The sequence below is a fragment of the Phocoena phocoena genome, chromosome 20 (genome assembly GCF_963924675.1).
Source record: "Phocoena phocoena chromosome 20, mPhoPho1.1, whole genome shotgun sequence".
In the NCBI taxonomy this organism is placed as follows: Eukaryota; Metazoa; Chordata; class Mammalia; order Artiodactyla; family Phocoenidae; genus Phocoena; species Phocoena phocoena.
The window spans coordinates 49,478,638-49,503,772 of NC_089238.1; the positions used below are offsets into that span (position 1 = coordinate 49,478,638).

At 44.9% G+C, this 25,135-nt stretch overlaps 1 protein-coding gene and 1 non-coding gene across 2 annotated transcripts in view; one reads left to right on the forward strand and one right to left on the reverse strand.

Moving 5' to 3' along the window:
- VAT1L (vesicle amine transport 1 like) overlaps positions 1 to 25,135 on the forward strand; it is a 146,528-nt gene that overhangs the window by 21,422 nt on the left and 99,971 nt on the right. Inside the window, exons 2-3 of the mRNA XM_065899199.1 lie at positions 2,457 to 2,586; positions 6,932 to 7,147. Of these exons, the coding sequence (XP_065755271.1) occupies positions 2,457 to 2,586; positions 6,932 to 7,147 (346 nt within the window). The remainder of the gene's footprint in view (positions 1 to 2,456; positions 2,587 to 6,931; positions 7,148 to 25,135) is intronic.
- Positions 5,775 to 5,927, reverse strand: LOC136141621 (small nucleolar RNA SNORA15). Its single transcript, XR_010657788.1, has one exon. It is a non-coding gene; the product is annotated as a small nucleolar RNA SNORA15 (small nucleolar RNA).

Genomic DNA, 25,135 nt, shown 5'->3' on the forward strand with positions numbered 1-25,135 from the left:
GGCTGGAGCGTTTACGGCACTGTCAAGTCATTTCTTCTGGCATTTTTCCATCAGGGTCTTGGGAAATCCTGTTTTCACACAGAGGATATAACGCAGTGAGCTGAAATATGCGTGAAATGAGATGGGGTGTTTGACTTGGGACGTAGAAATTCCTTTTATTGTTATACAGCGATGCTTTATTTATTTGATTGTGTCGGAAAATGGACTATTTCACAGAAGTGAAGCTTATAGATACCTGAAGTTTTCCCACTTCAGCTCTGAAACTATTTGTAACTCTTGTTTAATGGGAATCTTCCTAAAATGTATCTCACACGTCAGCCTTCTTCTTAACAGAAGATGCAGATATTATTATTGAGTACTTACTATGTACTTGGCACCATTCTTAACGCTTAACTCTTATTAACAACCCTGTGGCATGGGTGCTACCGTAGCCCCCATTTCACAGACAAGGAAATTGAGGCTTAGAGAAGTTGAGTAACTGAGCCAAGGTTACACAAGGAGAAGTCATGGAATTGAGATCTGTGCCCAGGTCTCCCCGAGCTCTTAAAAAACTGGCCACATTATTGGAGAACATTCTGGTTAATAAATGACCCTAAGAACTATTAACCATCAAAGCAGGACCTTTGGAAGTCTACACATACATTTCAGGAATGTGTCCATGACGCTGAGCATCCCTTGGCCGCTTTTTAAAAGGAGTTAAGGGACTTCCCTGGTGGCGCAGTGGTTAAGAATCCACCTGCTAATGCAGGGGAAACTGGTTCGAGCCCTGGTCCGGGAAGATCCGACGTGCCACGGACCAACTAAGCCCGCGAGCCACAACTACTGAAGCCCGCACGCCTAGAGCCTGTGCTCTGCAACAAGAGAAGCCACCGCAATGAGAAGCCCGCGCAAGACAATGAAGAATAGCCCCTGCTCGCCGCACCTAGAGAAAGCCTGCACGCAGCAAGGAAGACCCAACGCAGCCAAAAATAAATAAAATAAATACATTTTTAAAAAAAGGAGTTAGTACTCAAACTGGCAGCACATTTTTTTTGGATATTCATGAATATTCCTTCATCCAGTGGATGTTGCTTGAGTCCCTACTGTGTTGCTGTGGGCATAATGTATGCCAGGTATTCTGGAAGCAAAGAAATACGAGGCATGCAGCTGCCTTCAGAAAAGGCACATGTTAGAGATACTTCAATGGGGCAATATGTGCATCTGGCCTCATTCGTGTCCAGAAAAACCTAAAGAAAGGGATGATTCTTGAACCCATCTTTCAAGGAAGTCATCCTCCTTGCCCTTATCCATTCCTTATGGGTGAGACTGATGAGTAGAGACCAGCGGATGTAGGTAGTTAGATGCTTCCTTGGCTCCAAAGAGGCCAAGGAAGAAATGGGCCACCTGTGTTTAAGAAAGAGTTCGCCTCTTACTTGAAAAAGAAGCTGTGGCCGGACGCTAACAGGCCTTGGGCCAGACCGAGGAGTTTGGTTTCTATAACCCGTGTCTTTCTTAGATGGCAGCTTATGAAGACAGGCAGTACATTAGAACCACAGCTGGTGGGAAAAAATACACGTTGAGTGAGATATGTGTTCCCACTTGATTGGTTCACGGGTGTTAAATGCAATTCCCGATTGTGGCTCTTTAAAAAAATCCAACAGTTCGGAGCACTGGTAGCATCCTTAGAATCAAGTGTGTGGTTGATTCAAAGGGCAATGACTTTGATATATTTTAATGATAACTTTATTTCAAAAGTAATACATTTGTAGAAAATACCTAATGACTTCTCTCAGCCAGAGGTAACTAAAGTTTTTGAAATGAACCTTCCAGTCTTCCCATCCCCAATGGTCCATCACTTTGACCTATATTCTTCAAGTCACCCTCCTGCAGCTGGACCCAATGTGGTCTCTTAATGGCTCATAGTCACCATTATGGGTACCGTTTATGGCTCGGCGCTCATGTAAGTCGATGGGATGGTTGAGGTGTGACAGTTGTTTTGAGACCTTTTAGGTTAGGTCTTCTTTCTCTTTGTTTTTCATAGAATGGCGGATGGCCATTGTGTCTGGCTGCTTTCCATGTGTCTTCTTATAACCTCTTCCTAGTATATTTTTTACCCTTGATTAACTGCTAGAACAGCTAATGACCAGGCTGGATAATACATACTTTTAAAATAAGAGTAAGGAGGCTCTGAGTGGGAGCAAAGGGACTCTCTTTTGAATTAGAGCGTGAACTCTGCAACTGCCATTTGAAGGGCTGGGAAAGCATTAGTTGTCTAGAAAGATCACTGCTTTACTTTATTGGTGACATCTAGCTAAGTGACATTACTATTAGGCATGTTTCGTCAGAAAATTTAAAAAGAAAGGAGAGAGGAATTGGGGAGCGGGGGAAGGGAGGGAATGGGAAGGAAAGAAAACTCAAGCCAGTGCTTTCTTTCGGATCTCATTGTGAATTTCTTTTTTCATGTTTGCTGTTCACAGTGGTTTAAACTTCATTGACTTGATGGTGCGACAAGGGAATATCGACAACCCTCCCAAGACCCCCCTGGTGCCAGGATTTGAATGTTCTGGGATTGTTGAAGCTCTGGGGGACAGTGTCAAAGGATTCGAGGTAATGTTTTGACTTCAGACTGAAAGGATGATATCTATCTGGAATCCATTAAGATAATAAAAGAGTATGCAAGATATGTTTGAAATAATCTATAACGTGTCTTATTGTTATTGTCTCATTATTTGGGTTTATTAACAGTGGTTGTAAATGATAGGACTTTCCAAACGTCTCATACCTTTCCCATGTACCGTCTTGTTGTTCCTGGCAACGGTCTGGTGAAGGGGTCAGGGGAAACCTTAGCATCCCCTTTATTCATTTTATACAGTTATTAATAAGGTTAAAATTAATACAGCTATGAATTTGGCCTTGTATTAACTAAGTGTACATCCCTCCTCTCTCTATCCGTGGCTCTCATTTCCCCATCACTTCAGGCTCAAAAGTCAATTACAAAACGCAAAAGTTGGGGAGAAGTAGCCTCTGTATTTTATAATTTGGTTCCTTTAAATATCTACTTAGCTGATGCATCTAAGCGATCATTTATAAATCGTTATTTCAGACACTGGGAAAGTGGCATTTTTGGATGAAGATTTTAAAGCCGAAGGGGAGAGGTAACTGACAATGAGACAGCATCGGCTATGGGTTGGTGGCTTGGGGAGTAGGGCAAGGGATAAAAAGGGTTATTATATTATTCTGACTACTTTTGTACATGTTCAAAATTCCTCATAATAAAATTTTTTATATCGCTGAAAAGATGTATGACCCTTCCTACCATTATCATGCAAATCAAGTAGGATCTTGTCTATAAAAACTGAAAAACTATGGGCAAATCAATTGCACAAAATTGCGGTAGTTTGGAGCAAGAAAAAACAGTGGAAATCAGGCATAAGAGCTCTCGCTCGACTTTAAATGCTTCCCATGGAGAGATGAAGGGACCTCACATTTGAGAATCTACCATAACTAGAAACATGGGGAAGTTACTGTTTTTCAGCCTGCAAGGTAAATATTGTTATCTCCTTAGAGATGAAGTTCAGAAGGGTTCAGGAATTTCCATGCGGTCAGAAAGATAATAAGTAGTAGCTGCAGCTGGATTCAAATCACCAGAGCCTCTTTACTCTTCCTGCAGTCCCACGCTCTTTCCCTCTGTTCTCCACCTGCAACCATTGCGACAGTTAACACAGGGAGAGAAACGCTATAAAAGGCAAAGCCAGAATGCGCCCTTGGAATTGATTCTGAGGCTGCTCAGCTCTCGGTGCCTCGGAGCCTCAACATACTGTGAAAATATCAATATGCTCCCGATTCATTATGATGAACGTCTGGAAATCGCATCCCGCTCATCCGTCTTTTTGCCGGTGGTTTCCAGATAACATGGCAGGAAAACGTTGAGAGAGAAGTAGATGCGCTTTTTCTTTTCTTTCCTATGACTTTACATTTTCCGTCCCCAGGTAAGCAATGTAACCTCACGTGGCAGCACCACCTCTCCCTGAAAGTGCCGCACGTGAGCGCTATGATCTGCTCTTCGCCCCTCCACGTGGTCCCAAAGGAACAGATCATGCCGTTTGCGCTATTCATCTGGAGCACTGGATAAATAACCCATCATTTTAGACTGTAACAGCAGATGAGGATGTTGTTGGCCTTAGTTTAGAGGGAGGAATCACTGTGCTTGATTACATGTACTGTTTCCCTTATATGTGATCTTTCTTCTGCTAGTTAGCCCTGACTTGCTATTGTCAAACCGACCCAGCACCCCCTCCACCCCCTCCAGTACGTTCAGCTACACAAACAAACAAAAGCAGCCGCCTACAGCTTTCCAGTCAGGGTGTGATTTGGGAGAAAACCAATACTAATAGGCCCTCTGTAATTTTGACTTAAAATTTTCAATCATGTTAGAGGTGGAACTCCACACGGCAACACACTGAATAGCTCTCTCGGCTTGATGGGTTGCAAGGGAGCCTTGAAAAGTTGTTGCCAGAGGCTCAGCACTAAAGGAATAATTTGGACTCAGTCGCCCAGGACTAATTTCGTTTTTTTAAACAGAATCAAGTAATGAGGTGAATCGGATGTTTAAAAAAAAAAAAAAAAAAATGGTTCCCCACCGCTGGACTCTGAGACTGGGGCTGCTGATCTGATGGCTGATCCTCTTTTTGCCATTTTGATAGTGAAACAAGAAGTCTGGAGCAGTCAACCCTGCTGGGATGGCTACGACCATCACTGCCAAGGTGGTCTGGGCTGGCTATGACCATCACCGTCAAGGTGGTCTGTGACGGCACAACCATCGCTGTCAAGGTGGTGGAAATACTCTTTTCATACACTCTGTTGACACTGGAGGCCATCAGCTACTCTGTGGTGTTATGGATCTTTGGGTTTGCATGAGTCTGTGCAAAGTAGGATGCCAGTGTTAGACCCTAGAGATCCTCTGGTCCAAGCTAGGGCATCTGAGATGATATTCCTGACATCATCATTTGGTTTTTAACGCTTAGACAGCTGTTCCTATGCTTCATGAAACTCAGTGGGTCGATATTTAGCTTTTGATCATTCAACCGTGAAATCCATGAGATCAGGAACCAATCTGTTCTTTTTAAGAGTTAGCATTAATTGTTCTCTCCTCATTTTACATGCACTGTGCCAAGTGGATTGCATGCATATTATGTCATTTAATCTCCATTAGGACCTGTTCCTAATATTATACCCATTTAAAAGCTGAGAAAACTGAGACTTAAAGAGTTAGACTAATATTCCCAGACTTGGTAGGTTCCCCTGTTGTACATCCTTATATAAATTTATTTCTTCTTTGTAGCACTTAGGTGTAATGAATTAACTATTTGTATCTGGAGTCAGCCTACCTAGATTCACATCCCAGTACAGCTACTCTTTGGCTACATGACTTTGGGCATGTGCTTTAATCTCTCTTTGCCTCAGTTTAAATGTCTGTAAAACCTATGACCATTCGTCTGTAATATGGCACTGTAACAAAACCCATCTCATAGGAGGCTTTTGTTGTTGTTTTTGAGCAGGGGTGAAAGAGAAATCCTAAACTAGAAAGAAAATGAAACAGTAGAGTCAATCATAAAAATATATATACACTAAAACACACATATATGAAAGCCGTTAATTTACTGAGAAATCACTATGACCACAGCAATCTGAGTATTGCATTTAAAAGTTATAGTATAAGCAACTAACATCAAATAGCAGAATGGTTCAATTGAACTAGCACTTGGCAGCTCATGTAAGCCATCAGTGAGAGTTTACTTTGTGTTTACCTTTAATAATGATATGCTATGAAAAAAACTTAGCATATGATTATAACCACTTTAAAGGGAAGACTGCTTTTTTTCTTTTTTTTGAATGGTGTCCGGCTATGTAAACCACTGATAAAAAATCCCCACAGTATTCAGCCCTGCCTCATCTAATCATGAGGTAAAGCATGGGACGGCCTTAGGACAATGTCTGCCATATAATACGTGTGCAATAAACGTTAGTTGTCATTCCTCACACCCGATGGCATTTTCCTATTTCACTCTAAGCCTGGTTGCTCTTGTTCAATCTCTTGCGCTTAGACTTACATGGCTCCTCTGATGGACCACGTTTCACATCCGATGTAATCGGTAATCCATTGATGCAAATACCACAGTGAACTAACCTGGCAGGGAATCTATATGGGGTGGGAGAGAATAGCTGAGAGTAGATTTGACTCCTAGCCCCTTTGACCTTCCCAGTTCCCAAACAGGGAGATTAGATGAGAGGTTAAACCAGTAATATGACCTTCCAACACTAACATTCCATGGCATGTGATGTGATGCACGTTGTATCGATATATTTATGCTCCAGAAGAGGGGTAGAGTCCCTGGCTTCCATGGCCCCTGGGAAGCTTGCACAGATGGACTTCAAGAGCATCCACAGGGACTTCCCTGGTGGTCCAGTGGTTAAGAATCCACCTTCCAAGGCAGGGGACACCGGTTCGATCCCTGGTCGGGGAACTAAGATTCCACATGCCACGGGGCAACTAAGCCCACGTGCGGCAACTACTGAGCCTGGGCACTCTGGAGCCCACTCGCCACAACTAGAGAGAAGGCTGTGTGCCGCAACTAGAGAGAAGCCCACGTGCCACAATGAAGAGCTCGCATGCTGCAATGAAAGATCCTGCCTGCCACAACTAAGAATTGACACAGCCAATAAATTAATAAATAAATAAATTAATTAATTATAATTGTTTCTCGTTAAAAAAAAAAAGCATCCACAAATGCCTTGAAAGGCAGGTGAGGTGAGGGTGTGCATATTTGAGCGTTTGGGGTTTCTTTTTTTACTGGGAAGGACTCTAGTTTTCGTCAGATTCTTAAGAATATTTGAGAAATCTCTCAGAAAAGATTAAGAAACCTCCACTAACTCTGTGCTTCCCTATTCCCAGATCGGGGACCGTGTCATGGCATTTGTCAATTACAATGCCTGGGCAGAGGTGGTCTGCACACCAGTGGAATTCGTCTACAAGGTCCCAGATGACATGAGCTTCTCCGAGGCCGCTGCATTCCCTGTGAACTTTGTCACAGCCTACATGATGCTCTTTGAAGTTGCCAACCTCCGAGAAGGGATGTCTGTGCTCGTACACTCTGCTGGCGGTGGCGTGGTAAGTGGGCTGCTTGCGAGGCCTCCTCCCCAAGGTCAGAATGGAGAAAGTGGAGTGACACCCAGTTGATGATGAGATTCCTGTGTGAGCTGTGTCCATTCGTAGGGATGATCGCTATGGTTCTGGTGGAGCTCACATGGATGGTGGAATTTGTACAGATGATTGCGTGTGGGGTAGCCTCAGGGATGGTTTCCCTGGAGTCTGGAAAGGTCTCCAAGATGGCGTGTTAGGACTCAGTGTCTCAGAGATGGATTCTGTAGAGAAGCACTCTCATTCTTGGTATCTCAGTGAGCTGTTACGTCAATCATTGTGAGCCGCTTCGTAAGTCATGTACTACTAACATTATCTGAAACACCAAAATGGCAGATGATTTACTTTTTCAATAAGTTGCCACGAATTCGTGGTGCTTCCCATAGTAATGGCACCCTTATTCATTTGTGTTCTGATATATTTTCTTGAGTGGGAGAGAGGTAGACAGAGATTGTCCTAGCACAATAGGAATTACACTTTAACCTAAGTCTACCCATGAGAGTGGTTGCCTACGTGAATGTCATCTGTAAGGTGTATTTTTGACAAGGGGGGAAATAATGGAAATTAAAATCGCTGCTCTGGAGCTAAGGGATGGCAGAGATTTCTTCCATGGTTTGGATGGGTCTCGGTACCAGTCACTCCATATGTATTGCACAGCTGTCCCGCGGCAAGCACCGTGTTCCCATCGTGGTCTACTGGGGTTGGAGGAGAACTCTTTGAGAGTAGGAGACATTACTCATTAATTCAACAATTATGTATCAAATACATACTATGTTTTGGACTTTATGGGGATAGAGATTAAAAAGGGAAGGTCCAGATACACCATCCAATATCTGTGTGAGAGGTTCTTGGTGTTGGGGATTCTGTGGTTTGATGAACTCAGAGATGAACTCTTAGGTTAGGTGTATCTTGATGTTTTCACTGGAGGTTCTACTAACATTGATTTTTTTTTTTTTTTTTTAATCTTGGCTTTCCACAACTACCAAAACCCTACATAGTGTAAAGCACATTTCCGGTTTTCCTTTCCAAGAAGACAAGCTCACATACAAAAATGTGAAGGCAGAGACGTGAAACTTTAGGAATGCTTTAAGAGGAGTCTCGTCAATCACTTTAGCAAATTTGCCAATGTCTTTTGACCATGAGTAAAGATACAATAAAAGTTAAAATATCCCTCAGAAAAGAAATGGATTTTGGTGCCACTGAATCTATTAACAGCAAGCAAGCCACTTAGAATGCTGGCATTTATGAGCTCGGTGTGCTCAGCGTACAAAGCGTGAGAGACCTGTTTTCATATTATCAGCATAAGCGCCAGGCTTTACGATGGGGCTGGACTCAGTTCTGCTGCGAGTCCATGTTGAAACATTGGCACTGATGATGTTTCGTTTCATGTTTTGATTTTGTTTGTTTGTTTGAGTTTGTTCTTGGAACCAAGAGAAATGTATCAGGGACATGGGTCTCACAAAAGAGAAAAAAAGTCTTGGAAAATAACAAAAGTTCTTATCATGCCTTGTTCTAAGCTCACAGACGGTACAACAGCAAGAGATAAAACGTGGAACAGATGAAGGAACTGGGGAAGAGGGCCAGTGAGGGCAGGTAACTAAGCTGCTGCATGTAATGCAGGCTGTGATGTGCTAAAGCTCTGTTGAAGGCTCTTCCTTCCTAACAGTGAGTTGTGCAAAGAGAAAAATGATCAGTCACGTGACTAATGTTCATTTGATGGAAATAAACCAGTTATTAGGAAAACCATATCTAGTACTGGGTTTTAAGACTGAGGGAATCTTTCTCTGTGGTTTCTCATAAGAAATCTATGCTGACAAGCAATGAACATCCATCAACAAAACGGTTATAATAAATGCAATTTCTGTGATGCTTTTTCTTATGGTGTGCTTGTAATGTAGTCTAATAGCACCGAAGTAATGCAACATTTAGCAAAAGCAAATACCCTAGGCCCAAAAGGATGTGGTCTGGCTTAATCCATGGACAGTTGAAGGGTGTGGTTGGACTGCCCAGCTCTCAGGTGGGTGGGTCTCCTTAAATAACATTTTTCCAACCAAGATTTGCTAAGTGGTTTGCAGCACGGAGTTCAAGGTTTCCCTGAGAGGAAAGTTTTTTGGCCAAGTGCATAACCATGTATGTGAATGCTTAAGCAAGCTGAGGTGGAGTTGACACTGTCTTACAAAACCCAACAAGTTCTAAAGGGAGCCCAGACCATTTCACCACCCCACGGTGGAAAGACCAGTGAGTCACTCCAGGGCAGAACTAGACTCCTCCCAAGAAGACAACCAGCCACGGCTCTCATGATGGGGGGAGCTCCCTGGGGAGTACTTTTTATGCATTATCTGTGATACCCTGGAGAGGTGTGGAGCTGCTTCCCATCACTGTTGGGTAAGTCTGGCGCGGTTGCTGTGGTAGGCAGGATGATTCCCTTCCCCCCACCCCCCCACCCCCCCCAGATATCTATGTCCTAATCCCTTACATGGCAAAAGGAATTGTGCAGATGTGATTAAGGAAAGGACCTTGAGATGGAGAGACCATCCTGGATTATCCAGGTGGGTCCGACGTACCCATAAGGGTCCTAAAAGATGGAAGAGGGAGGGAGGAGAGTCAGAAGGAGATTCAGAGATGTTACCCTGCTGGCTTTAATGATGGAGGAAGAGACCATAAGCCAAGACATGTGGGCAGGCTCTATATGCTGAAAGAGATAAGGAAAGGGATTCTCCCCTGGAGCTTCCAGAAGGAACGCAGCCCTGCTAAAACCCTGATTGTAGCCGAGTGAAACCCATTTTGGGGAATTCCCTGATGGTCCCGTGGTTAGGACTCTGCGATTCCACTGCAGGGGGCCCGGGTTCTATCCCTGGTCAGGGAACTAAGATTCCACAAGCCACGCAACGTGGCCAGAAAACAAAAAAACAAAAAACCATTTTGGACTTCTGATCTCCAGAACTGTAATATAATACATCTGTAGATAATGTAATACAGATTACATTCTTACTTATCCTATTACAGTAAACTCTAATAGAATAAACTGGTTTTGTTTATTTGCTTTTAGCCATGGACTCGGTGGTAATTTGTTGCAGCAGCAATAGAAAACGAATACAGCCACTTTCTCTGGGCTGCCTCCCTTCCCAGTGTGGAACGCCCACAGAGGCCTGAAGAAAACACAAGTAACAGAACTAGGGTTCACGCCCTAATCTGGCTGATTCTAAAATCTATTCTCTTTCCACCTGACAACCCAATCATTCGTTCCTTCACTTATTCATTCATTCAACATATATTTGTTCATCTTCTACCTTAGTGCCAACTACAGACATTTCAAAGAGCCAAAGACTATGGCCTGGGTACATGTTTCCTAATTTGATGATGATGACAAAGAAAGTTCAACCTAATTAGGATGAAGTTTCCTAAACTGAGCTCATATAAAGTGTGCAGTTGTAATGGCACCAAGACTTCTGTCTGATTTTTATCAAAGGCTGTGATGGGATATTTGCAGATAGGAAGTGAGAAATGCCACCCTAAACTGTAATATGGAAGGAAACTTTAATATATTATAGGAAAATAATTCAATCCAGAGCCAGTCACTTTCTCATTGGAACTGCCCAAGTGTCAACACTGCTCTGTCACATCTCTGAAGACATTGTTGATTTCCTCTGACAGTAGCACGGCCAGATGGTGTAAGACAATAACACCACTAATGAAATCTTTAGAACCTGGTTGAAGATTCCTCACAATCTCCTAAAGGAAAAGTAAGAAAATACATAAGCAAGTGGGGCTCTTGTCAGGAACTTCCATAGAGGGCTCTGCTGCCAATCCCATTAACAAGCTGCCATGGCCTTGAGCATCTTGACTGGGGGTGTGCTCCATTTCTGGAGAATAACCTTCCTGTTACTGTGTGGATATTTGCATCCGTGTCTGACATCTGATGCTTTCCGGGCTTTCGGAGCCCTTTGACCTTTTTCATCATCTCATCTGAATAGAGAGAACAGAGATGGGCCACAGATCTTGGAAAGGAAAGCAGAATTTAACTTTCCGACAGAGTTAAATGGCTACTACTCAATTATTAAATTCTATTCATTATGGATGCGGCATTTCCCAGTGTCATCCAAATCACTTCCAAGGAGCTACCACAGAGGGAGGGCCAGAATCTACAGGGGCGCGTCATAAGCCCCGCCCCCCCGACCCTATATAAGGGCTCATGCGTTGGGGGTCCTTCCTGAATGGCTTAACCATACATCATTAACCATACACCATTCTAACATGAACCTGGGAAAGCATGAGGTGAGCAGGAATCTTTAGTGTGGTGGAGGAATGGGACATATTGGAGAGTCACTCCATGTCAGCAGAAAAGACACGGCCATCTGCAAGATCACTATAGGAGAACAGTTTGTTGAAAACAATACCACTGCTGATCAGGAACAGCACCAGCATCTACCCAGCTACTCAAGTCAGCAACCCCCAAATCATGGTTAAGTCTTCTCCAAGTGCCTCATGTTTGAAATCCTGTGATTCATTCCTGCCACATCATAAATGCAGTAAACATTTGTGAATCAAAAGCTGTTGCAAGCCATTTTTTTATGTTCTGGAAAAGTTATTTGCTGAGCTAAGGAGGGCCCCATCATTGAGTTAATCTCAGAAAAAAACTCCTTCCTAGGGATCTTGTGAATTTCAGTCTCGTAAGCAATCTTTGGCGGTCTAGCTCATGCCATCCCGCGTTCTGAATATTCTTCTGAGTTTTCTGTCTGCATCCAGTTGCATTATTAATTGAACGTGGCCTCCTTTTCATGGCCCTGTGGCTGTCTCACCACCCCCCATCATCTCATGGTACAGCTATGCTCAGTCTGTACCCTTCAGCACTCCAACTAGAGGGCACATGCATGAGAGCTCAGAGCTGGAAGGAGACAAAGACACCAAGTTTTGTTGCATCTAGCCCTCATGACAACCCTTCCCGTGGGAGAGTACGTGGCAGTGAAGAGTTCAGATCACGAGCTCTAGAGCCAGACTCCCTGGGCTTAATCCCAGCTCCATCTTCCCAAGCCCTCTAAGGCTCTACTTCCTCATTTGTAAAGTGGAGCAACATTAGGGCTAGCCTCAGGTGGCACTCGTGTACTTGGAGCAGGGCTTGCACATGATAAACACCCAGCGAAAATGAGCTATCGTAATTTCCCAGATTCAGAATTTCAGTGTTGTTCCCAAGGCTGCAACGTCCATTAGGAGAAAAGCTCAAACGTGAACTTAAAATCCAGGGCCAGGAACTCCCAATCCAGTGCTCTTGAGACTACCCCACAGCAGTGGCCTTGGAATCGTCTGCACCTCCCCTCCTGTCTTCTGCCTGCCCCACCTTGTGCCCTGGACAAGAGAGTCTTCACTATAGCAAGACCTCCTGGTCCCCAGGGGCCTGCAACGCTAGGAAACAGAACCTCTGAAAATTTAAAGAGGACAAAGTACCTCCGTCATATCCTTCATGAATAATCCAAGAGACGAGGATTAACTGCCTCTCGGCATCAGCAGAAAGGGCTGTGGCCTGGGGACTCCCTAGAAAGGTTAAGACCCTTATTCCATAACTGTTCACCTCAGGTAACAGGTCCTCACCCTCCTAAATGTCAAAGATGCTGCAGAGATGTGTCATGGACCAAGGCCCCACCTCCCTGCTTCCAGAAATCTCTGATGATGGCAGCCAGTGCCTGACTCCTCACAAGTCAGCAATATGCCTTAGGTTAAGAAAAAATATATCTAAAAACATTTCTTCCAAGCTAGGTTGGTCTATGTCCACAAAAGCCTCACGTGATCTTTATTCTAGTTGCTTTTAACTCCTTTACAGTAAGTCATGACTGAGCCAAAGAAACTATCTTTATTATTATAAAGATAAACCTATATTATAAAGGTTACATTAGGCCTCTGAGACAGGATTCATTCACTCAATATTTGTTGAACATATGTATCAGCTCATGAGGGAATAAAAGCTAAAATAGATGGAGTCCAGTAATTTCCATACACTGTCTGTGAGGTAGATACTATTACATCCCCATTTTAACAGAGGAAACTGAGACACAGAGAGGTTAAGTTACTTGCTTCAGGTCACACAACCATGGAGAGGATGAACTGGCATGTGAACCTGGGTCTCTTTGAATACAGAGGCTATGTTTTTAAGTACTGGGAGGCCATGCTCAGAGAAACCGTGCTTCTGCTTAGAATGGAGTGGAATGGATTCCATGCTATGGGTTTTGTTGGTGAGCTTCCTTCCCTAGGAGCTGAGGACAACCTGGGGTTACTCAGGAGAGCTGAGCTATCTTCAGGAGGAGGGGAGCATCTTCTGTTGACAAGACCATCCTTTCAAAGAATCAGGCAGATTTAGTGCTGAAGCTGCCCTTGACGTTAACTGTCCAGCTGGAAATAAGCCCTAGGCTGCCATGTCCACGAAGGCGGGGACGGTGCGATCTCTTCATCCCTGTACCCTGAGCACAGAGCCCACTGCCCAGCACACTGGGGTTACCTGATAAATATTTGTAGAGGAAATGGAGGAAGAAAGGGGCCAAAAGGCAGCATTCAAGTTAATTATGAAGACAGTGTAGAACTTAAGGACCCAGATTCCAAAGTCAGAGCTGGTTTTCATCCTAGCCTCTCTATTTTCCAGGTGAGAGACCTTGAACAAGTACTTTAACTTCACTGGATCTTGTTTCTTCATCTGTTAAAAATGGGTATAATACCTATCTCAGTTTTTGTATGGTGTTTTAAAAGATGATTATGGGGGCTTCCCTGGTGGCGCAGTGGTTAAGAGTCTGCCTGCCAACGCAGGGCAGGGGACACGAGTTTGAGCTCTGGTCCGGGAAGGTCCCACATGCCACGGAACAACTGAGCCCATGTGCCATACAACTACTGAGCCTGTGCTCTAGAGCCCGCGAGCCACAACTACTGCGCCCACGTGCCACAGCTACTGAGCACGCGCGCCTAGAGCCCGTGCTCTGCAACAAGAGAAGCCACCGCAATGAGCCCGCACACCGCAACTAGAGAAAGCCCGCGCGCAGCAACGAAGACCCAACGCAGCCAAAAATAAATTAATTAATTAATTTAAAAAGAAAGAGGATTATGGAATGGCCTTTGCAAGCTAGCTGGCATAGAGGAAACTCAAGTGTCAGCTGCTGTTATTACTATTACTATTATCATCGTATTATTATCTATCTGGTTAGAAAATATTACTCACTGCCACTCTGGCACTTATAGCCAGAAGCAAGAGAGCAGCAAATAGGACAGTCAGTTGGCGGCTGGTTGTTGGAACTTGGAGCAAGGGGCAGATAAAGCCGATCTCAGCATCCTTTGTTTATCTTCCCTGACGGGAGGCTGCACAATGGTCTCATGAATTAGTGGGGTTGTCACATAAGCCCCTTTTCAAACATCACTTCCCTAAAACACCAAAGACATAATTAGACTTTAAGAAGATTTACCTCTGTAGTTCCAGGCCTTGGACATGTGCCAAGAACTCCAAATACGGACTAGACTTTGCTGAGTTTATATAACCCCAGGGACCCGCCCACTTCCCCAGCAACACACCCAAAAGGCCACAGTTGCTTTTCAGAATATTACTGTCCATATTAGGATGAAAAAAAATCAATTCAGCTGGGAAAGAATGAGATGTGTAGCAAGAAGCAGCCTCGTCTGTTCTCATGGGTACCCACCAGGCTATCAGCCATGGTCCTGGGTACTCTACCCACCCTGGCCAGCCACTGGTCCCTCTGATGGTGTCCATCCTGCAGCTCACAGCTCACTCCATGAGAAACTCAACAGAATCCCCACTCCTCCCCTGTTCAAAACGTGTTCAGGCTTCTCAGCGGTATGACCTGATACACAGATGAACATTCAACCCCACCTCTCCTCACGCAACCTGCAGTCCTCCTCCCACTCCGCCCCCACATTCTTCCCCCCCCCCCCCCCCCCCCCCCCGCACCGAGCTTGGTCATTATGCCCCTCCCTCCCCACCCCCAGCCCCTGTCTCTCATCTCTCTTTGCTTGGCTCTCTTTCTCTTTGTCGATCTTTCTGTCCGTTTCTCTGACTGTATCTCTATCTCTTGCTCCTTTCTTTCTCTTCCTCTGTACCTTTCTCTTCTTCCCTCTCTCTTCTTTCTCTCCTTCCTCCCTTGCTTTTATCTTTTTTCTCTTTCCTCCCATCCTTCCTTCTTCCTTCCTCCCTTTCTCTTGTTCTCTCTCTCCCCCCTTCACCCTCCCTTCCTTCCTCCCTTCCTCCCTTCCTTCCTTCCTTCCTTCCTCCTTCCTTTCTTCCTTCCCTCCCTCCCTCCCTCCTCTCTCTCTTTCTTTCTTCATCTATCTAGTATGAGCCCTGAGGATAACTGCGTTAGTCTCTGGGTATATAAGAACGAGCAACATAAGCCTGGTCCCACCATCCTGAAGCCTGCAGTCTTGTGAATATAATACATATTTACCAGGGACACATGAATCATCGATGACAGTGGTGATAGGTACTAAGAGGGGAGGAGATGGTGCTGTGACTGTAGCACAAGGGACCTAAGCACCTGGTCTAGGGAATCAGAGATGACTGTATGAGGAACTAAACTTAGAACTGGTATTTAAGGATGAGGAGGTGGAAAGAGTGAAGGGAGGAGGGAAGGAAGGTTATGAGAATGGGCAGTAATGTGGACAGTGAGGGAGTGGCAGATGAATAACCACATAGCAGCCATGTTGACAATTTTATCCTTATCCTTATCCTAAAAGCCATGCGGAATCATAAGAGGGTTTTGAGCAAAGATTTAACTCATGGTTGACATTTTTATGAGATCCTGTGTTGCTGAAGGGTGAATAGGTTGGAGCAGGTCAGTGTGGAGGCTGGGTGATTGAGGGATGGCTGTGTTCTTCAACTTCTCTCATTGGAGCAATTACAGTCCTGGATGCCTGAATGCCAGATATTCAGGCATCCAGGACTCTATCCTTTGGTCTGACAGCATCACAGTGCAACCCTGGATAAGCCCTTTCCCATCTTGTGCCTGAGGTTTTTCTGTAAAACAAGGTAGAGCAGATGTTTCTTCTGTAAAATGAGATAGAGTCAATATTTCTTCAGTAAACTGAGATAGACCCAATGGTTTCTAAGGCCCTGTCCACCTTCCTTGGTGATCCTGTGCTTTCCTGTGATGCTGCCAGTCTTTATCTCCTAGAAGAAAACCTCCTTACCTATCACTCTCCTCACCTGCACCAACTCCCCCCACCGTGATCCCCTTCTTTAAATTTTTAGAGTCAAGAGAGATAGTTAACCGTTGTGAAGCATTCAGTCTTTGGAACAGACTTCCTGAGTTTGCATCCTGACTTCTCTGGCTTATTCCTCAGCTGTGCTTTAGTTTCCTCATGTATAGTTATTATACTTATCTCATAGTATTAGGAGGCTTGAATGAATCAATATGTGTAAAACATTTAAACAGTGCCTGAACCTAGTAAGTACTCAAAAAATGTTACCTAATAAAACTCGTGGATGCTGTGATGTGCCATCTAGTACGCCCTTCAGGACTGAGGTACTCACTTCCCCGAGATGGCAGGAGCATTGGCTACTGATGACTCATGGCCGTAACCCTCCCCAGTAATAGTCCTCAGCGGAAGGGAGCAGCCTTGCTCCAGGTTTCTGCCCCTTGCTGGGGCAGCCCCCATCTAATCACTGTTGAATGCACGGCTACAGAAGCCCAGTCCCCTTGCCTCAGCAGAGATAGCTCTGAAGGGCTAGCCCATCTTCGGAGCTCTTTATGGGACCCATGAGAGCATCTCTTGCAGCTGCACCACAGCTCTACCTCTCTGTCTGCCCAGCTCTGCTTCCCTCACTGCTCTGCAGATGCTGTTCCTGGGAGTACTTCCCAATAAACATTCTGCGTGCAGGTCTCCCCTCAGAGTCCTCTTCCAGAGAACCTGGCCTACGACAATTACTGTGATGACCATTACGATTACCGTCACCATATCTGTAGCCCATGCAAACCTGCTTGCCTACCTGGTCCACTGGTCGAATTTCCAATGACGGCCATCATTTAGACCTTGCTTCCCAGCCCTATGCTTAGTTCTGGAAGCTTATCTTCTTTTTTCTGAGAATCATTCCTGTTGTCTAGAAGTCTGCTGAGTGCCCAGAAGAAGCTAATTAGTGCTAATGGGTTGAATAAGTGTGTGGACAAGGAAGCTGGTGAATACTTGCTTTTTCCTAAACCGTTTGGGCTCCACTTCATTAATAAACCCAGGATATATGCCAGACAAAACATCGGAATAACTTCACAATATGGCCCTAAGCTGGGTAAACTGGGCCCTGGGCTTTAGTCTCCTATGGTGGGGTTTGCTTTCAGTATCAAGAAGAGAGAAATAAAGCTATTCTGGGCTCAGCTTAAAGAAGAGGAGCTCAAACAAAAGATTAAAGGTGTATTTCTCTTTATTTCGACAAGCTACTAAACCCTCAGGACCTTGGTTTCTTCATCTTCATAATGAGGATGAAAGTGTTGATATGAATAGTCAGTGAGTTAATTCATATGGAACTGTGGTTTTTCTTGGGTCCCACGCCAGACCTACTATGGAATCAGAAACTCTGGGATGGAAGCCAACAATCTGTATTTTAACAAGTCCACCAGGAGACTCCAATGCGTGGTCAAGTTTGAGAAGCAGTGAGGCAGAGATCTTCCAGCAAAGCCTGACACTCAGAAGGAATTAGATACCATTGTCATTTGTGTGGCAGAGCTCTGTGATGGGCGATGCACAGGAAATGTCATGCATTAAAGGATGTGTTAGTATTCATTTCTACCTTCTGTGTGAGTATACGTTAGTTACGTTTATTAGGGCACAGAGGCTTAGATTCCTTGAAATCCGAGCTTCAGCAATTTACTGGATGATCTTAAGCAAGGTGCTTCATCTAAGTCTCAATTTCCTTGTGTATAAAATTCACATCAGAACGAATGCTTTGTTAATGCTTTGAGTTAATGGGTAACTTTTAAGTCCACACAGCTCACTCCAGGTTTGCGACTGCTCCTAAGCTTGCTGTGCAGATAATGAGATAACAGAGTCCGTAACACGACGCCAGCTCCAAGTGACAGCACAGTAAATGGTGCCTGTGATCCTGTGCAAATCATGCGCTACCTCAGAGAGAAGTAATGGAATAACTATCCTGTACGCATTGTTGTGTTTGCTAATAAAAGCAGATGTGCAACCCAGCTCATTGTATGAGGAGGAGGGAGTTCCTCATAAAATGGTACCCGTCTGTGTCACAGGGGAATGAATGGTTATTTTCAAAATCTCACAGCTGTGAACTCTTCCACTTTTGAGCTCTTCTCATGCCCAGCCTCTCGGGCCGCGTGTCCAGCTGGTGGAAGGGCTGACTTCTTGATAGAGGAGGAAGTTTGTGGTCTGAGAATGTCAGGAACACACTTTAGTGTAAAACGACAAGAGAAACAACCCACAAGGAGTACTTGGACACTAAGGAGGCCATTTATCCTCCTCGGGTTCATTGCTTATTTTGTGTCCGTAAAATCTGTCTGGCATTCATATCCTGTTCCTCCACCTGGAGCAGGCATTCCGTTTTGTGTACGTCAGAAAACATACAGACGGGAGGTTCTGACCAAATACACAGCCACTTAGGAAGGAATATGTCTCCTCATGTGGTTAGGTTAGGTTAGCCCTCTGGCCTTGGCAGACGTGGGTTCAAATCCTGACCCTGCTATTTGCTGATTGTATAACCTGGGGCACATTTCTTAACTTTTCCAAGTCTCATTCTTCTCATTTGTAAAATGAGAAAACTCATTTAATGTATACGCGTAGTCAACACAGCACATGACACCCACTCCGCTATTTTTAATTGTACTACCGGCAATGATGTTAGACCGTCCGACGTGGATTTAAGGAGACAGATATTCGAATTACATAGGCACTCTTGTTTTTGCACTTTTTTTCTGCCCTGTCCATCCTCAGGTTAAACTGGGTTTGCGATAACTTCAGTCTCAAACCTGGAGTGAGCTAGATGGATTTAAAAGTTAACCGTTAACTCAAAGCCCTCCTGCATGACCATGACATATTTCCCCGAGCACTTCTAAATGCTCATATGTAGCTCTGACGTCAGTCGGCGGCGCCCTTTTTACTCCCTCCCTGACAGATTGTCACCCCCACCAACGGTGGTGGTCTTGGGGGCAGTGGAGGGGCACACGGCTGCCTCCTGTTCTCTCTGATAGATGTCTGGGCCACGGTCAGACTGTGTCAGGTGTACGGGGATGCCGTGAACGTCAGCGAGCTGACAGAAAGTCCCATCGGGCCATCGGCCCATCTCCTGAACACCATGCTTTTTACAGCTGGAGCTTCATTGTCTGACAAGGAGATGACTTGCTAGGTGACTGGTAGAGCCTGGAGGCTGCTTCCTTGGGAGGTAACAGTCTTGGGCTCAGCCTAGGGTTGGGATGTGGTGTCAAAATAAGAGTCCCAAGTAGTTCAAGGACAAGTCTGGACTCCACTTTTTTGGAAAGCAGTAGTGGTACCCAAGACTGTCCATCGGGGGACTCTATCAAGGGCTTTCAAAATCAGGCTGGTCACTCTTTTCCAAGGGGAGACTGAAAACTCTTCCTGGGGCTGAATAAACCTGAGGGTCTGCTGACACAGAGCAAGATATACAGATGCCCATTCTGTGGAGAGGAAGATGCGTAAGGCCTCGGGAAGACTCCTCAGTCTCTGGAGGAGACAGATAAGCAACTGCATACATGAACTAGAGTTTGGAGTCTGCACTAATAAAAGCAGTGGAAGCATTTGGGAGAAAGAGGGGTTAATTCTTTATGGGGGAGGGATGATATGTCAGCAGAATTCTCACGGACAAATAGTTTTCCAGGTTGCCAGGAAACACAGCACAAAAGCCCGAGGGAAGTATGGAGTTGCAAGTACCCGGTAGGTAATGACAAGTGAGGAAGGGAGACAGGGCTGCATCACGTGGTCCCTGATCCGCCTGTGTGTGAGGTCGGCTTCACGAGACTCTTCCCCCTTTCCGTACTCTTGGCTCAACTATTTGAATTTTATTCATAACTCTTTGAATAGATAAAACGGATGGAAGAATGAGGTCTAAGATAATACCTAGTAGCAATTTTTTAAAAATTTAATTGTAAAATTCCAATTTTTCAAATTCTGTGAAATATATATATATATGGATTTAAGCATGGGAATGTATGTGCTGCTTAATTTTTTTAAAACATGGTGCCAAGTACCTTGCTCTCATTATTTTACGTGTGCTCACACCAACTCCATGTAGTATATACCATTATCATCAAGCCATTTTGAGATTCAGGACATGGAGGCTTGTGGAAGTGAAGCTCATAATCCAAAGCCACATGGCTGGCAAAGATGGAGACAGAATTCACGCTCAGATGGGTCCTTCTCAAAGCCCGTGTTTTAAACCACGAAGGCAGGTCAGGAAACGAGGAAGGAGACGGCGGGATCCATCTGCTCAGGCTTTCTGCCTACTCAGCTATTTTTGGAACACTGAAGCGACCTTGCTACAAGCTGTCTTTTTCAATGGTGTATGGGGTCACACTGGCCTCTGAGAAGCCAGGCGGGCAGTGGAAGAGCAGTAGTGAAGCTTGTGGGGCGGTGGCGGGCAGGGGAGTTGGTGGTGCTATGCACCAAGCCAGCTTAGACGGGTGGGTACCCTCCTCCCCCCGTTCTCCGGAGCCGTAACAGAAGGTCCATCCCAGTAGGGTTGCCAGATTTAGCAAAATACAGATTTTATCTGGCAATCCTTCCTTCCCAGGGGCCCCTGAGCCCTCCCACAAAAAGTTCTAAACCTTTCAGGGAACTAATTACACTAGTGAGGCTGAACTCCTGGATTTGAGATGATTAAGAGATGCATCCAGGCAGGAATGCATTAAGGAGGGCAAATATTTTAAGCCCCAAGAGAAGTGACTGAAAGGAGCCCTGTTCTCTAGAGCCCATCCCGTGATGAGAAAGCGGCTATGTGCTCAATGCCAAGACGGGGACTCCCCTTCCCAGGGCCAAGCAGAGGGCAACTTTACTGCCACTAACCCCCCGCCCTATGCTGCTCGGGGCTCTTCCCCGGCCCCCGCAGCACCAGGACAAGGGAGGAGACAGGAGAGGAGACTTCCTCTGCCAGAAAGTACATGAGGCAGGTGGGGGACCCTATTCCTTCACCCAACAGGCCTTTATTAAGCACGTACTATGTGCCAGGCAGCATGCTAGATGTCTAGAATACAGTGGTAAATAAGGGAGATAGGCACATAGCCAGAGATCAAACAAATATATGCACGTATAGACATATTATATATATACACACACAGACATACATATACATATATATGCATATGCATATCTATGACACGATATATACGTGGAAAGGATCAAGATGCTATCATAGACAATAAACAGGGAGGAAGACGCACTGCAGATTGAATCATCAAAGATGACCTCACCGAGTGGGTGACATTTAAGCAGAAACAGGTGGTAATTATGTGAAAAGCAAGAAAGAAGTCCACTGCAGGCTTTAGGAAACAGCGAACACGAACACCCGAGGCAGGAATTGCCGATGGTATTAACTCATTGGAAGAGGATTATTCTTGTCTAATCAGAGTTGCCTCGCTGAGATCTAACCTGTTACCCACTAGGCTTTGCGGCAGACGCCCCGGCTGCCCAGCCATACCCACCCCCTCCATCCCTGAGGTCAGTATGGTCCCAGTTCAGGCCAGCAGATTCCTGCAGCTCTCTGCCTGAGGTCATTTTTTCTGGTTTGCAACTTCGCCCTTGCTTGGGGCAAGGTGGAAGTGTCTGGGAGTTAACGCCCCCCAGAAGCATCCTCAACAAATGAGTGATAGGACTTGCGGGGATAAATACCTGAGCTTCCGCCCCCTAGGTGGGAGAATCAGCAGGTGTGTCCTACATGGTTTCTCAGAAGGTCCCCACTAGAGATGCGCTCCAGCTGTTCAGTGCGGTGAGCCGTTTTATAGGTTCCTAGGCTTTCCTTCCTCTCCTGACTTAACTACCATACTCCTTCATCTTACTTCCTGGGATCAATTTCCAAATAAACCATATGCACACGAATCTTTATCCGAGGTGTACTTTGGGGGAAGCCCAAACCTTCTGAACAAGTTATTCATGACCAGCCAAAGATGAACTCAAGCATCCCTCCCCATCATTTCCTGCCCACCCACCTCGTCATCTCCAGCCACGCCCATCTGTCCACCTTCCCCTTGCAACCATGCACGTTTCAACCCTGCAGCCTTTGCTAGCTCCTCTTATTTCTCCTCCTGGAAAATTCCTATTCATCATTTAAATGTCACTTCCCTTTGGAAGCCTTTCTTGCCCTTTCATCTCTACACCCTCAACATTGTGAATATTTCCTAAGCATTCAAAATAATGATGTTAAAGAATGTTTCACAACTGTATTACTGATAATGCCTTCACCAGACTGCATTCATCCATTCATCCATCCATCCAACCATCCACCCATCACCCACCTCCATATGCCAGACACTAGCATGCTACAGTTGTCCTCGGGTCTTCCTGTCTACATCTTGAGGTCAGAGTGGGTCTTAGGCATCTCTCTGCTTCTAGCACATAGCACAGGGTCCATGTGGAGTGGGTGCTGGACAATGGTTTGATCAAATTAAATTGACGAACTTCACCTGTTCCAGGCAGACAGCATCTGTGCAATGATAGTGAGGTTATTAATTACACAGAGAAGGATACATTTATTAAGTACGTGGAATTAACAGATGAGTATGTTATCAAATTTGAACCACACATAGACACCATTTCATTACTTAAGATAGCTTGTAAGCTATTAAGTCAGGAACTATGTTTGATTTCCCAATACCAAAATGTATTCTTCAAAGCAAAAATGACCATCGGCAGGCTCTACTTTATCAGTCTGTGGACCACAAAGTCTGGAATTCCTGCTTTGCCTCCCAGATCTTCTCTTTAGAACTATACTAAGCTGTTTGACCTTATAATTTATACTGGTAGGGTTGCCATATAAAATACAGGATGTAACCCTCCCTACTGGCAATGTCTGGCATGGACATGTATACACTACCAAACGTAAAATGGATAGCTGGTGGGAAGCAGCCGCATAGCACAGGGAGATCAGCTCGGTGCTTTGTGACCACCTGGATGGGTGGGATAGGGAGGGTGGGAGGGAGGGAGACGCAAGAGGGAAGAGATATGGGAACATATGTATATATATGACTGATTCACTTTGTTATAAAGCAGAAACTAACACACCATTGTAAAGCAGTTATACTCCAATAAAGATGTAAAATAATAATAATAAATAAAAAGAAATAATCAAGGAGATAGTCAAACAGGCGGCCAGTCCATATTCAAACATTGAGCATCTATTGTCTGTCTAACAATGTGCTAGACACAAAATACTCAGTAGCAGATAAAACAGATTTAGACCCTGCCGCCTGAAACTTAGTCAAAGATCTACGCTCAAAGATGTTCACTGAAATATGGCATATAATAGTACAGCATTATAATTTCCTCTAAGATAGGGATTCGGTAAAAGGAATTATAGTATATCACACAATAGAATATTCCCCAGCCATTCGAAATAATGATGTTAAAGAATGTTTCACAACCCATGAACGTGTTCACAATGTAAGCTTAGAAAAAAAAAAAATAATCAGGGTACACAGTGGTATATTTGGTGTGATTCCAATTCTGTGGACAACCAAATATTGATCTATACGTATCAGAAAACTACTGGAACAAAAGGAGCCAAAGTATGTAGTGTCTTTATCTCTGAGGTATGGCACGATGGTTGACATGTTTATCATTTTCTGTATCTTCCCCATTTCATTCTTTACAAGGGACACGAACATGTGTTGCTTTATAGTAATCTATTTTTTAAAGAGCTCAGTACAGATCAGAGTAGACCTTCCACTGCACAACCTGCGACTGCATTCTCTCATCTGTCGAGAGAGCTTACTAATGTGATCAGCTTGTGCTGTGTGTGCTTCAGGAAGTAATAGCTTCGGTCTTTTCCAGAGCTTTTTGGGAATGAGGAAGCAGTTAGGAAACTCTGGGCCTGTGAGTGCTGTACCTGTATGAGCTCTTTCGTTGACTGCAGCCTGTAAATATTTAGTGGCCAAAAGCCCTGGCTGCTGGAGAGGCGGCAGGGGGCCAAAAGCCAAACGTTCCCCTGCTCCCGCTGTCCCCCAGGCTTCCCACGTGTAAACCTGCAGCCCTTGATGGTGCTGTCCTACTACTGGACCAGTGGCGCACCTGAGGCCTTGGCGGTGACCCACCCATGTGTACAGCTGAATTTTCCTGCAACTGAGGATACATATCCTGCCTTGTCCACCAGAGTGTGGACATGAGAGAGCTCTGAAATTCACCACAGCACGCGATACGACTTGCTGTGAGTGACAGGAGAAGCTTAAATTGAACCTGTTGCCTAAGGAAGATCTCCTATTTACTGGGCCCTGCAAGAAATTTGTCTCATGCATACATGTGAAAAGAGCCTGGTCAGGCCGCTAGAGTCAACTGGTGAAACCAAGGAAACAGTGGAATGACCGTCGTTGCCCTTACGGAGACTATGAGATATTGCTGTGCTGTGGTTGTGAATAGCCATGTCATCCTCCCTGCCTTTTTAGCGTTATCTTGATCTTTTTGATCCATTCAAGTATACTACTCAAAATTCTGTTTTATGAAAGTAGGCTGCAAACACAGAAATATCTAGAACCGCTAGTGCTCAACTGGAGGGAGATGGTCCCACTTTGCCACACTGAAGAGGATTTTCACCCTACAGGCCATTGTCCACTGGACCATAGTTTCATCTGCCAAAGAGAAGGGTTAAACAGATTGAACATGGTCGGGCTGGAAAAAAGAAGACTCAGGGTGCGGGAGCAATCTTGGAACTCTCAACAGAGTAGTAAGAAGGAGTGTGAGACGCACAAGTCCATTGCTTAGTGCGTCATACCTCCTAGGAGCAAACTCTACAGGGGGACCACCCAGAGC